This window comes from Octodon degus, unplaced genomic scaffold (assembly GCF_000260255.1).
Source record: "Octodon degus isolate 3935 unplaced genomic scaffold, OctDeg1.0 scaffold00075, whole genome shotgun sequence".
In the NCBI taxonomy this organism is placed as follows: Eukaryota; Metazoa; Chordata; class Mammalia; order Rodentia; family Octodontidae; genus Octodon; species Octodon degus.
In genome coordinates this window covers 1,151,634-1,165,285 of record NW_004524651.1, presented here as the reverse complement: position 1 = coordinate 1,165,285, position 13,652 = coordinate 1,151,634, and the positions used below count along the sequence as shown (strand labels likewise).

Below are 13,652 nucleotides of genomic sequence, written 5' to 3'. Positions count from 1 at the left end.
TATTATTGTATAGCTTTTCTTTACTATTAAAATATTATGAACATTTTTTCTGGGCCAAATTTATACTCCTTGAAAGTATAAAAGGCCTTCTAATTTATCATGATGTGGATATACAATAATTTACTTTACCAGTTCCTTGTTATTGAACATTTAGAGTCCTTTAATCTTTTTTTTTTTTTTTTTTGGTGGAACTGGGGATTGAACTCAGGCCTTGTGCTTGCCAGGGAAGTGCTTATTCCACTGAGCCATCTCCCCAGCCCCTTAGATTCCTTTAATCTTTTAAAAAGTATAAAAAGCTCTGCCTTTAAAATTTTAAAACCTTCCCTAATTATTTCTGGATATAAAAATTGAGTTTTTGTACATGGTTCACTAAGTTGATTCTCAGCAATCAACTGTTAAGATTGACTCTTAATAATCCCTCTACAATTGGCATTGTTATGGTAAAACATATGAACACTGGAATCATTTTCTGAGCATGGGAACAACTGAATTTGAATAGTTCTAGTTCCAGTTCTACTAAGCATGCCAAAGTTGATTCCGTGACTTGTCTTCAACTTCAGATCTCCTAAAATCTTTACAGTTTGGTAAATGAAGGAGGAGGTCATTGGTACTTCAGAGCTTGCACTTTCATCCCCAGGAAGGTCAAACTATTTTTTTTAAATGTATTTGGTGCAGAGTCTCACTCCACAGCCTCGACTTGTGGTGATCCCCCTGTTTTCAGCCTCCCCAGTGCAGGGATGACAGGTGTGCGCCACCACGCTGGGTCTGGGTGATCTGCTCAGTGCACCAGGGGGCGGGCCAGTGTGGCATGCAGTACCAAAGGATGGACAAATGTGTTCATTAGCTTTCAAAGTTCATTTTTCTGTGTATTGCCTCTTTCTTTTTTCTCCTAGTCCTTTTTTCTCTTAGTTTTTCTGTCCCTGTGTAAAAGCCCCACGCATAGAAACCATTCTTCCTATATTACTTATGGCGTAAGATTTCTTCACTTCTTTTTCACTTTTGCTGTTTTGATGCTTTTTCCTGTAAAAAGTTTACATCAGTTTCTGTGTAGTCAACTCATGAGGTTTTAGCTCTTTTCTTGTAGGTGTCCTGCTCACAAATTCCTTTCCTTCTCCTTATTTTTGAAGACCAAGTAGACACACTTCCTCCTATAATCTCAGTTGGCTCTCCTTCATCTTGGTCTTCTTAGGTTGCATAGAAGAAAATGCCGGGCCAGAAAGATGGCTCAGAGGCATAAGCACCTACCTGGCAAGCACAAGGACCCAAGTTGGATCCCTGGCCCCACATGCCATTTGGTCTTGGCCCTGAATCCTTGGGTGTGCCATATAGGCCTGGGATGCTGGTGCCCCTCATACCTGTTGTGCAGCCCTTGGAATTGGGTGTGGTGGTACAGGCCTGTAATCCCAGCACTCAGGAGGTTGAGCCAGGAGGATCTCTATGAGCTAGAGACCAGCCTGGGGGCTACAAAAGTGAGCACAAGGCCAGCCCAAACTGCATAGTGAGACCCTGTCTCAAAAAAAAAAAAAAAAAAAAAAAAAAAAAAAAAAAAAAAAAAAAAAAAAAAAAAGCCTAAACTTGTTAGACTATGATCAACAGAAACTGATTTTTCATAGTGTGTTCAACATCATGGTGCCAGCAGATTTCCTGTCTGGTGGGTAGACAGCAGTCCTTACATCTGGCCTCTCTCGGTGGAAGATGCCCAGTGGCACACTGGTTCCGTTCACCAGAACCACCCTGGGAGCCTCATCTCCCCAACTCCCCCACTCCAGAAACCAGCTCCTTTGGGGTTAGGACTTCAACCTGTTCATTTGAGAGGACGGGAACATCGAGCCTGCATGCCTTTCAGGCATGCCCTTTGCTCCCCACACGGGCAGCCCTTTCTTCTCTGCCTGTCTTGCTTCCTCTGGGACAGTACCCTGATCATCCTGGCACCTCTTCTAATGGCTTAGAGGGCCAGCTGTGTGGATTCCTTTGGACCACTAGAGCCACATACAAGACCAGCCCTATATACAAGATCATTTGGAAGCAGGGTGTGTCCTCTGTCCCCAAGCCAGCGTGATAGCTCCAGTAATTCTAGCCAGCTCCAAAATTTTGCAGATAGGGAATCTAAAGGATTTGCTCTGAGGCACTTTTCTGGCCTGGCTAACCACAACTGGTACCACTACTGCCACCCATCCCACAAGCTCCCCAGAACAAAGTCTTTGATGATGTTTTGCAGGCACCTGCAGTTTCCTAGAAGTCTCTTAGGTCAGGAGTAGCTTTAATGGCTTTGGGCTGAGGCCTCTGAGGATCCGGAGAGGAGGATGAACGTTCTGCCCTGGGGTGGGTGCGAAGCGTGGGCGGAGGGGCCCCGCGCGCGGGAATCCCTGAACGCCTCTGCCTCTCCCTTCCCTGCCTGCCCACAAGCTTGCCCTGTGCCGGCGCCCGCAGAGAGGCCTCCCGCTGGCCGGGAGCTGGGCGCTATCAGTTCCGGACGCTCCGGGCGCTGCGGCAGCTGCAGGTCCCTGAGCCGCGAGGCGGCCTCTCGCCGCGGGCTATGCGCGTGGACAGGGGCGCGGCCCCGGCACCGCCTATACCCGGGCTGTGCTCACTCCGTGTGCCCAGGTTCCGCTGCACCCGAGCGGAGAGCGGCGGCCCCGGACGGCGGTGCCACCCGGCCCCTCGGAGGACGCTCGGGACAGAAGTCACGCGCGGCGGGATGGTTCCCTGCGGGGGACCGCGGCCGGTGCTGCTGCTGCTTGCGCTGCTGCTCGTGGCTCCCGCCCAGGCCAGCTTGCAGCCGCCCTTCTTCGACCTGACTAAGGTGGCGCGGATTTGGGCCACCGCCACCTGCGGAGAGAGAGACCCGGAGAACCCGCAGCCTGAACTTTACTGCAAGTTGGTGGGGGGCCCCTCCGGCCGAGGCGACGAGCTCTGGATCCAGGTAGGGTTCCTCTCAACAGGCCGGCAACCCGGGAGGTCCCCGCGCACGCGGGTGCCCCGAGAGGGCAAGGGCGACCGCAGCCTCCGGGGGCCGGGACCTCGCAGTGAGCCTGGGCTGGCGGGTGCCTGGGCTGGAGGCCGGGACCGGCGCCGTGCGCGGGCCGAGGTCGGGTAAGCCTCTTGCCAGGCCCGGCTCTCCCCGACTGAAGTCCGGGAGAAGCCTGCAGCAGGCACCTCCTGTGGTATATGATGAGAGAACTTTCGGATGCTATCAGTTGTGTTACTCACTGTTGTTTCCAAAAAGATGGAAACACTGAAGCACCACCAGGCAGTCACAGGGGTGCAGGAGATCTTCAGCGGCCAGAGATCTGAGCAGCGCGCAAGCCCTGGGGGGAGGACTCCGGGGTTCGAGCCCCGCAGCTCTCGGGGTGCGTTCCAGGCCCAGCGGCACTGCCTCACCACCCGCAGAAGCACAGCTGCGGGAGGGGGGCCGGGAAGCAGCTTTTGTCCCGCGGTGAGACCAAGTATTTGGCTAGGGTTCTGACTCCACATCCTTTAGGCAAAGCCGTCAGCACCTCGCTGTCTTGGAAAAACTGCGAGGGAAAGAAGCTTTGCGAGAAAATGGAATGGGGCGGGGGGGGGGGGGGGGGGGGCCCTAGCTCAGTTCTTTAAGTGGCTGCTTCCACAAAGCTGTCAGCCTCAGGTTGCTGTAGTTCGATCCAGATCCCCAAAACTCAAGAAAGCCAAACCTGCCCTGAAGGCATTCGAAGAGAGAGAGAGAGAGAGAGAGAGAGAGAGAGAGAGAGAAAGAAAATGGAATCGTTAGGGTTCCCAAAGTGCAAGTTCAACCTGGCCAAGGAGACTCGGTTTTGGGCCACTGCCACCTGTGGAGAACTGGCCTCTGGTGGCCCTGGCCCAGCCCTACTGCGAGTTGATGGGGAGTCTAGGTCAGCGTGTCAGAGCCTCTTTTGACCCGGAACTTGCAATGCTACAGGTCTTACCTATTAGCAAATTCAATCATGTATTACCACATCAATGTCCTGTGTGAGAGAAAAGCTTAAAGTAACAGCGGTGAAAATACTTTTGACAGCCTCTGGATAACTTTGTTTTCTCTATCTTGTGATTGTGATAACTAAATATAGAAATGTACAGATTTTGGCGAGTGTAGTGGTGTGCACCTGTAATCCCAGCACTCAGCAGGCTGAGACAAGAGGATTGCTTGCAGTTTGATACCAGCCTGGGCTACAAAGTGAGCTCAAGGCCATCCTGAGCTACATAGCAAGACCTTGGCTCAAACAAACAAACAAACAAACAAACAAACAAAAACTGTGTAGATTTTGATATGTTGGTTTAGCAGTTATAATTCAACAATTCAAAGTGATATCCTATTAGTATTAGATTTTAGTCAAGGGGTTGTGGAGCTGAGAACATATGCTAAAAAAACAGGTAGATTCCAATGGAAGAGCTGCCTTAGCTAGGGAATTCTAGAACCAGCTACATAATTTACAGAGTCTGGAACAAAACAGAAATATGGATTCCTGGTCCAATGACTACTAAAACTGTCAAGATGGTGACAACAGCGCATTCTACCAAGTGGAGGGTCCTTTTTATTTTTATTTTATTTTTTTGTCTTTTTGAGATACAGTCTCCCTACACAGCTCAGTATAGGGAGCTCACTTTGTAGCCCGGACTGGTCTTGAATTCACAACAATCCCCCTGCCTCAGCGTGCTGAGTGCTGGGATTACAGGCGTGCGCCACCATGCCCAACTCTTCAGTTACTCTGAAGACTGTCAAAAGTAGGAACTTGGTTGCTAATTGTTCTCTTTTCAGATGGTATTCAGTATTTTCTGCAAGGAAAACATGTAGTTCAATATTTTAAACAGTAGACTCAAGATGTACCACATCCCTGGTACCACTTGCCGTGCTGGCCCTGCCCCTCAGGGTGCTGAGCCGGTGACCAAGTTGGGCATGGTGGCACTCGCCTGTAATCCTGGTGCTGGGGAAGCAGAAAACAGGTGGATTACTAGGAGTCCAAGCTGTGTGGTAAGACCCTGTACCAAATACATTAAAAACAATAACAACAAAAGCTGACCACAAATTTTCTTTTGGGAACTATTAAAATATATTAGAAAATTTTGTTCCCATGCTTTCAAACTGCAACCATGAGTATTTTTAGAGTTACACAGTTCTCTCAGTTTTCTCTGTTGAGTAACAAAAGCATCTGTTTTTTCCAAGGCATGTATTTCCTTAGGGAAGTGTTTATTTTCTACAAGTTGTTAAAATAGCAGCTTTTGGGGTCGGGGAGATAGCTCAGTAGAATAAGCGCTTACCTGGCAAGCGCAAGGGGCTGAGTTCAATCCCCAATTCCACCAAAAAAAAAAAAAAAAAAAAAAAAGCAGCTTTTCTTTGATGGGACAGAACGAGTGCCTGCAGTACTCTGTAAATATCTGCCAGGTAGTATGCCCTTGAGAGCCACTTGTCTTCCCAGCAAAAGTCAGCAACTTTGGATTTTTTTGGTAGAAAAATAAAACATGTAAATCTGCTTTAGAAGGCTTTTTTAAATATTTTACTCTATGGTAACTCATGAGTTCTGTGTAGCCCAAAGAATTTCATGGCCACTTCCCATTTCAATAGTGGGGTGTAACTTATTTCTTATTTCAGAGAAAGAATCCTTATGCTCATATCACCAGGCACGTATTAAGTCTGTGCATCCTGGTCAGACGGTGCTCTTCCCAGGTCCTCCAGACCACTGGTAACTTGGGACTGCTGACTTGGGTGGCCAAAGGTCCTAAGTCCATCTGTGTATCACATATGAGTAGAACTGGAATTTTTGTTTTTAAGTAAAATAAGGTAAACCAAGAGCTTTCCTGTTTTTCTTCACGCACTGGGCTGGGCTGCCTGACACACCTGATATTGGAAAGAGTGGTCCTAATGATGTGAACCCAGGGGGCCACCGAGACCCTCATCTGCCTCCTTCCATCCAGACGTAGCCCGAAGGACTTTCCCTCCTCACCACTGACTGTGCAGAGTTAACATGACCATGCAGGAGGGCCAGAAAGATCATGTGTTCTGTTCCCACTGGTTTCCCAGAGGAGGTCATTAACGTGGGCTCCTGGCCCTAGACAGGGCAGGAAGTGACTTTTAGCCTGCAGGAAGAAAATGCTGTCTGGTATAGCATGCTTTTCTTCTGCAAGTAAGTGCTGAATCAGAAGCCCTGCAGAGCTGCGCTTTCTGCTTGCATGGGGGAGGGTTTAGGAAGGTGTGCTGTTTGCTGACATGTTGGGGACAAGAAGTGGACACAGAGGGCCAAGGTGGGACTGCTAGACACTCATAGCCCAGCGCTGGTAGCAGTTGGTACCAATCTGCCTTTCAGAAAAGTACAAGATAGTGGGCTGGTGAGATGGCTCAGTGGTCTAAAGCACCTACTTAGAACAAGCTTAGCAAAGCACAGGGGCCGCGGTTCAATCCCCCCAGCACCACATGCCAGCCAGCCCCGCCCCCTGGTGGGCTGAGCTGGCCACACACACACACACACACACACAAAAAAATAAAATTAAAAAAAAAAAAAAAGAAGTCAGCCAGTAACAAATGCTGGAGAGTCTGTGGGGAAAAAGGAACTCTATTCCATTATTGGTTGGTAGTACAACTACTATAGAAATCAGTGTTGAGAGTCCCCCCCCCAAAAAAAAAAGGACAAGATGGTGACAGACAGTGGAAAGGGCAACACGACTGTGATTTACACTTCGGTTGGCTGTAGCAGATTGAACCTGCTCCTGTACAGCTCAGATGGGACACTGAGAAGAGTTAACCAAAATAATAGCTCTATTTCTTTGAGCTTTCTAAAAGTAACTCATGGAGGTGAGCCATGGTTTAGAATTTCAGGCCAAAAAGATTTTGCAGAAAATATAAAGATAAGAGAATAAAGGTCACATCTTAGAAGATTTGTTTCTATGAAGTGATTATTTTTGTGGCACATTTACTACACCGATGCTGCTACTGAATGGTAAGTGTGCTAATAGGAAGAGTGTTTTAAAAGTCTGTATCTTGGTGTGTGTGTGTGTGTGTGTGTGTGTGTGTGTGTGTGTGCGTGTATTCACCTATTTAGAGTCAGGGAACTCTCACCTATTTTATTTAGGGTTTCAGGTTTTTTTTCAGATTCCAACCAGAGGGTCCATGAGATAGCTCAGTGGACTAAGTGCCTGCTTAGGCAAGTGCAGGGAGCAGGGACCAGGTTTTGATCCCTGGCACCACATGCCACACTGGCCCTGCCCGTAGGTGTACTGAGCCAGCCACCAAGACCGGGCATGGTGGTGTACACCTGTAATCCCAGTGCTGGGGAGGCTGAAAGCAGGAGAATTGCTATGAGTCCAAGCTGCCTAGTGAGACCCTCTATCAAATACATTAAAAAAAATTCCAACCAGAATCTAAGAGTAACTGGAAGCCAATAAGCGCTAGTTTTCCTCCAAAGGAGTTGCATCACTCAGAGTTACTCCAATAAAAGCATGCAATCATCAAGCAAAGATTTTCTTCATTTAAAAAAAAGGAACAACTGGAGAGATAGCTCAGCGGCATAAGCACCTGCCTGGAAAGTGTGACATCTGTCACCCATCGATCACCAGGGCTGGCTAGGCGAGTGTCCCCTTCCTCCCTCAGTGCTCTGTGTGCATCCCCCCAAAGCTGCGCACTCAGTGGAAGAGGACGACCACCCCTGATAGAGGAGGATCGCTCCTCATCAAGGGTATGCTAGTAGCTACGCTCCCCTGCTAGAACCTCCAAACAAGTTCTCAAAAAGTGAAATTGTAAAAATAGCGAATTCTGTATCTTGTTTGGTGTGTGAAAAATGCTCCCTGTACTGTCTCTGGATATGAGGGTTCCTTTAGAAAGGTTTTATGTCCTCATTACCACTACAGTTCGTTTCTCCTTTTCTTTATCTTTTTTGTCTTTTTGAGACAGGTCTTACTATACAGTTCAGGTGGACTTTGTGTTCACTTTGTAGCCCAGGCTGGTCTGGAACTCGCAGCAATCCTCCTGCCTCAGCCTCCTGAGTCCTGGGATTATAGGTGGGTGCCACCACTCTTTGCAGCTCCACGTTTTCGGTGGTGGAGAGTTCTGTGACTGAGGAACCATGACTGTGTTGTTCACAGATGCCCGGTGATTAACATAAAACCTGAAACAGCACAGGTACCCAGAAAATGTAGACAGAAGGGGTGGTGGGAGGAAGATCAGTTGAAGGCTGACTAGAAATTAACATAAAGGGTAAGTGCAGAAATTAGTTCTATTCTGTTGAAAAGCAATTAAAAACAAAGTATGTCACATTTTATATTTTAGTTTTAAATATTTGCTTGCCTATGGATTTGGAGGATAGTCTTTTTCTATTTTAATCTTTCATTTACTTGGTATAGGGTCATGCTACACAGCTCAGACTCATAGTGATCCTCTTGTCTCAGCCTCTCCAGCACTGGGATTACAGGCATGCGCCACCATGTCTGGTTTGCGTGGCCAGCATAGCATGCAGTATCGGGGATCAAACCCAGGACCTTGGGCTTGCAGACAGGCACTTAGACTGCTGAGCTATCGGCCCAGCAGGGGGACATTCTTACACATTATGATATCTGATAAAGGCCAGGATAAAATGGAAATCGAAGGCCATGTTGAAGTATACAATGGTGTTTAGTCCAGCTTGGCGTAAATGCTATACTTAGAAGGTTGAGATGTACACATCCACCCAGCACGATATTAATTTTGTATATTGACAGTTTGACACATCTACTCATTCCTTCCTTGTGCTGTGATTTGTGTGTGGGGCTGTGTGCCCTTGTTGATACTGGTGGAGAAATACACAGCTATGAGTCATGACCAGGCACAAGAGTGCGTGCTGGCAGCCTGAAGGTAGTTTCTGCTGTAGGTTTGTGTGACTGGGACCAATGGCCATAAACAGGAAACTCAGCTTCACTAAGTCATTGTTTGTAGAACTATTGTGAAAGAAAATCACTGGCTAACCTCAACAAGGGCTTTCCTTTAGGTGATGTGAAAATTTCAAGAGAGAGGCTGCGGAACCTAAGGTTTTTGCTATGTCCATTGATATATTCGTAACAATTATTAATGATAAGAGCTATTTTGATGCTTCAAGAAAATGACTACAGTCGGAAATTTAAGAACAAATTTTTTTTTTTTAATAAATGATTCTCCTAATATTTGTTCCCTGACTGCAGAAATTAGCTGAATTTCAGCCTTGAATGCTTAGGTGCAAATCACACAGAGAAGAAAAACATAAGTATTTATTTTTCCCTGGAGAGTAAAGTTCACTCACAGCTAAGGAACAGGGTTTTACACATCAGACTTGAAGCAATTGAAAGTTTTTCTCCCTCATGAACTACAGATGACTGGAGCATATGGAGTTTGTTTTTTGGTGTCTTTGAGATATGGTCTTACTATGAAGGCTATCCTTGAATTTACTCCTGGCTGGCCTTGAAATCATGGCAATCCTCCTGCCTCAGCCTCCCTAGTGCTGGGATTTCAGACGAGCATCACATGCCCAGTTAGACCTTGTGGACCTACAGAGTAGCTGAGGAGCCGTTAGTTGGACCTACCAGTGTGTTCAACCCTTGAATTTAATGTTTTTACTTTATTCTCAGTATTACTGTTCTCGTTGAGAGTCTGGATCACTTATTCTGAAAGAAAAAAATATATACAGCTGTAGGAAAAGGAAAAGGCAAAAGATATCATTGATTTTAGCCCTTATTTGTAAGAGGATGGTACCTAAATCATTCCAGAAAAACATACATGCTACATATCTTCAGTATAATATGAAAACTGTATTTTTCTTGTATCAAACCAAAACTATTTTTGAGGATTGAGTCATTTTATGGCAGTTTTATTTGAAGCATTACTTGCATACTATAGCACACACCCAGGCAAATAGAAATTTAAAGCATTTTAGTAAATTTATAGGTATGCACAGCCATCACTAGGATCCAGTCTGAGAACACTGTGACCATCCCCAAAGTTCTCTTGAGGTCAGGCACTCGCCCCCTGCACTTGTTGCCATCCTCGGCGACCACTGAGCTATATGCGTGTCTATACATTTGTCTTTTCTGGAAGTTTCCTATGAATGGAATCATATAATGCATAGCCTTTTGTGCCTGGCGTCTTTTACTCCCAGTGTCTTAGAGGTTTATTAATATTGTGGCATGATTGAGCAGTTCGTTTGTATTGCTAAATAGCATTATGTTTGTCATGGTGTATAGTTTTTATAAGGGGAACAATATGATAAGGACACATATTTTATAATGAATCACCCAAAGAAACAGAATTCTTGAGGGACGGCTTCTTTCCCTTTAGCACTTTAAACGTGTCATTTCGCCGCCTCTGATCTCCATGACTTCTGGTGAGAGAAGGGCTGTTAATCTAATTGAGGATTCTCAGTATGTAGTGAGTTGCTTCCCGCTTGCTGCTTTTCATGTTCTTTCTGTCTTTTGACAGTTCGATTATAATGTGCCATTCATGCTGTGAATCTCTGAGTTTACTTTGCATGGCATTTGTTGAGTTTCTTGGAGAGATTTATGTCTTTCATCAATTTGGGAAGTTGGGGGACACTATTTTTTTCAGATATAATTTCTTCTCTTTCTCTCCTCTCCATTTGAGACTCCTCTAATATGTATATAGATCTCATTGATGAACAGTCCACAGGTCCCTTAGATTTTCTTTTTTCATTGTTCTTTTCTTTCTGTTCTTTAGGCTAGAGAATTCCAGTTGACCTTTCCCTCTTTATAGATTGTTGTATACTTTAAATAGCTCCTCGAGTTCTCAAAAAGTTGAATCTAACAGAGGCTTTTTTTTTTCCCCCACCAGTTTATTATTTCAGTGAAGGGACAAATCTTAGGATGTCCCTACTTCATCATTTTTGCTGACACCCTCATATCCTAACTTTGTAAATTTGTTTTTGTTCTGGTGCCATAAAATGGTTTAGGATAATTTTTAATTTTCTTTGCTTCAGTTCTGAAATGAATTACTAGACGAGTTCTGGTTTCTTTTACTGAGTACAGGGTGCTTTGAAGCCACGATCTGGGTGCTTTGAAGCCACGGTCTGGGTGCTTTGAAGCCACGGTCTGGGTGCTTTGAAGCCACGGTCTAGGTGCTTTGAAGCCATGGTCTGGGTGCTTGCTGTGCTTCCCCTTAATGGCCTGTAGTCATTGCCGGGCCCTTCAGGGCGAAGAGCTGGGAGACACGGGCGCCTCCTAACGCCTACATGCTCGTATCAGCATTAAAAAGGCAGCTGATTTTTGAATATGGATCTTGTATATTGGCGCCTTATGTTTATTTGGTAGACTCTTTAGAGTTTTCTACCTACATGATTATGGATGTTTTGCTTCTTCCTTTTCAACTTGTATGCCACTAACTAACTAACTAACTAACTAACTAACTCATACACACATTATGCTAAATGCTAAGGATGCAAAGGAGAGTTAATTGAAAACATTTCTGTACGCTAGGCTTTTTAAGGCCTGACTTTTTTAGGAGGCTAGGGAAACCCCTCTGACAAGAGATATAGTGCCACTGCCTCATATATATAATCAAAACTCTCAGTGGTGAAGAATTCCGGTTTGTTCAAAATAATGTAACTCTGACTTTAAATTCCAACTCTGACAGCCTTTTTTTTTTTTTTTTTTGTATTTAGTACAGGGTCTACAGCGTCTCACTATGTAGATTGGTCTCATAGTGATTCTCCTGTTTTCAGCCTCCCAAGTGCTGCGATTATAGGCACACACCACCACGCTCAGTCTCAATTGGTGCCTCAGCGTGACCCGGTGGCTGGGCCGGAGTGGCTCGCTGGAGATAGAACCCTGGCTGCTGCACTCTGCCTAAGCAAGTGCTTTAGTCCCCTGAGCTATCTGGCCGGCCCTCTGACAGTTTTCTTACTTTGGTAAATTGTATAATGTCAACTTCCCCATATAGAAGACAGAACTATGGGCTGGGGATATGGCTTAATGGCACAGGGCCTGGCTGGTAAGTGCAAGGTCCTGAGTTCGATTCCTGATACCGAAAAAATAGGACCTATAATAGCATCTATCTTGTAGTTTTATTGAGTAGATAAAAAGCACTTAGAGTCTCAGGATAAATCCTGAGGGGATTTGACTGAACTTATCAGATTCGAAAGCTATCATTCTTGTTACATAGGTCTTGCTTTATCTTGGTCTGAACCATCCAGTGGAAAAGTATAAAAAGGAAGTACAAGAAGTAAAGCCATGGTATGATGTTGAGAGGTAAGGGACTCAGGTCAACAACTTCTGACATTGCCAATCAAGTGGAAGACCCAATACTATTATGGACTACTGGACTCTGAGTTAACACACCTATAATATTCAAATGATGGAACTAAACAAAAAAGGGATACAGATGAATGTCCATTTTGTATCTGTGTATTCAAAATGGTTAAGATAGATACATAGTTACACTTTCAATGAATAGAGGGATTTGTTCTAATAGTGTTTGTAAATAGGATATCATGTCCACGTCTAGTATAGCAAATAACCACTAGGAAGAGAATAGCAATGTGTTAATTATTGAAACTGTCCTACCAATTTGATTTGAAACTGTCTCGTTGCTATTTGTTCCTTAATATAATTATGGAAAAAATAAAAAATTAAAAAAATAAAATAAAAAGCACTTAGAAAATTTCTTGGAACCCAGTTAATCCTCATGAATCTTTTTTATGGAGTGCAAATCTTTTGTTTCAATGAGACCTCTAAAATGGTAATCTACAAAAATAGTTTGCCAAATAATCATTTAAAATTTTTAAGTAAAACCCTTTCAGTAATGAAATGTATAGTGCATTAGGTACCAAATACATTTGACGTGCTAAATAACCCACAGGCAGAAAGACTTGTATAGCCTTCTACAGTACAGCAATGGACAGTAGCTCTTGGCACCGTTAGTAACAAGTTTATGCAATATTTGTTTATGTGGGATATATTTCTAGCACATAAAGTAACATTCGAGGGGAGCTTTTAATTTTTGAGGTTAGTTAGGTGGCAATAATGATTTCTCAGATCCTAGTTTGTTTCTGGTTGTGATTTAGGCCCTTAAGGAAGCTGAGTTAAATGTTGCTCAACACTCCAGATTCTGGTGCCTGGTTAAGAAAGATTTGTTATGGTTGTCTGAGCCAGTGTGCTCAGCGGAGCTGCCATTGGGAGGGCTGAACTGGCCACGGGTGTGAGGTGGGGGCTAAGGCCTGGCCTGGGCGGGGCTGCAGCACCTCAGGCGCAGGGAACCCTTTTTTGCTTCATAGGTACAAGCTGCTAATTAGACCCCTCGCATCTGCAGGGTGGAAACTTCCCAGGGGAGAGCCAGCTTGTTGAGTCCCATGTGTTCTGGTTTCTCAATGTCACGAACACTGGGTTTCCTCAGTGGTCTTTCCCACCATAGGCATCAAAATCTACATGTGGAAGCAATAAATGGATATTGGCCCAACAGAAACATGGGGATTGAGTGATTGCGTGTGTTTTAACTGTCCGAGCTGGGGGGAAGGAACAGCTTCTCCGTTGCTTTGAAGCTGCAATTTATACTGCATAGATTGCACAGAAGTCATAAGAAATAAGAGACAAGGGTGGGGGAGGAGGGGACAATGCCTAGTGACCAGGGGACTTGTTCCCCTGCTGCAGACAGGGTATTCATTTAACACATGCGTATTCTGCATTCTTGCATTGTCCAAAAGCAATTTAAATACACT

The 13,652-nt window shown here is 45.0% G+C and overlaps 1 protein-coding gene across 1 annotated transcript in view; it reads left to right on the top strand.

Moving 5' to 3' along the window:
• Positions 1-2,053: 2,053 nt before the first annotated feature.
• Lama3 (laminin subunit alpha 3) overlaps positions 2,054-13,652 on the top strand; it is a 243,587-nt gene continuing 231,988 nt past the window's right edge. The window contains exon 1 of the mRNA XM_023720392.1: positions 2,054-2,923. Coding sequence (XP_023576160.1) covers positions 2,537-2,923 — 387 coding nt within the window. The 5' untranslated portion in view covers positions 2,054-2,536. The remainder of the gene's footprint in view (positions 2,924-13,652) is intronic.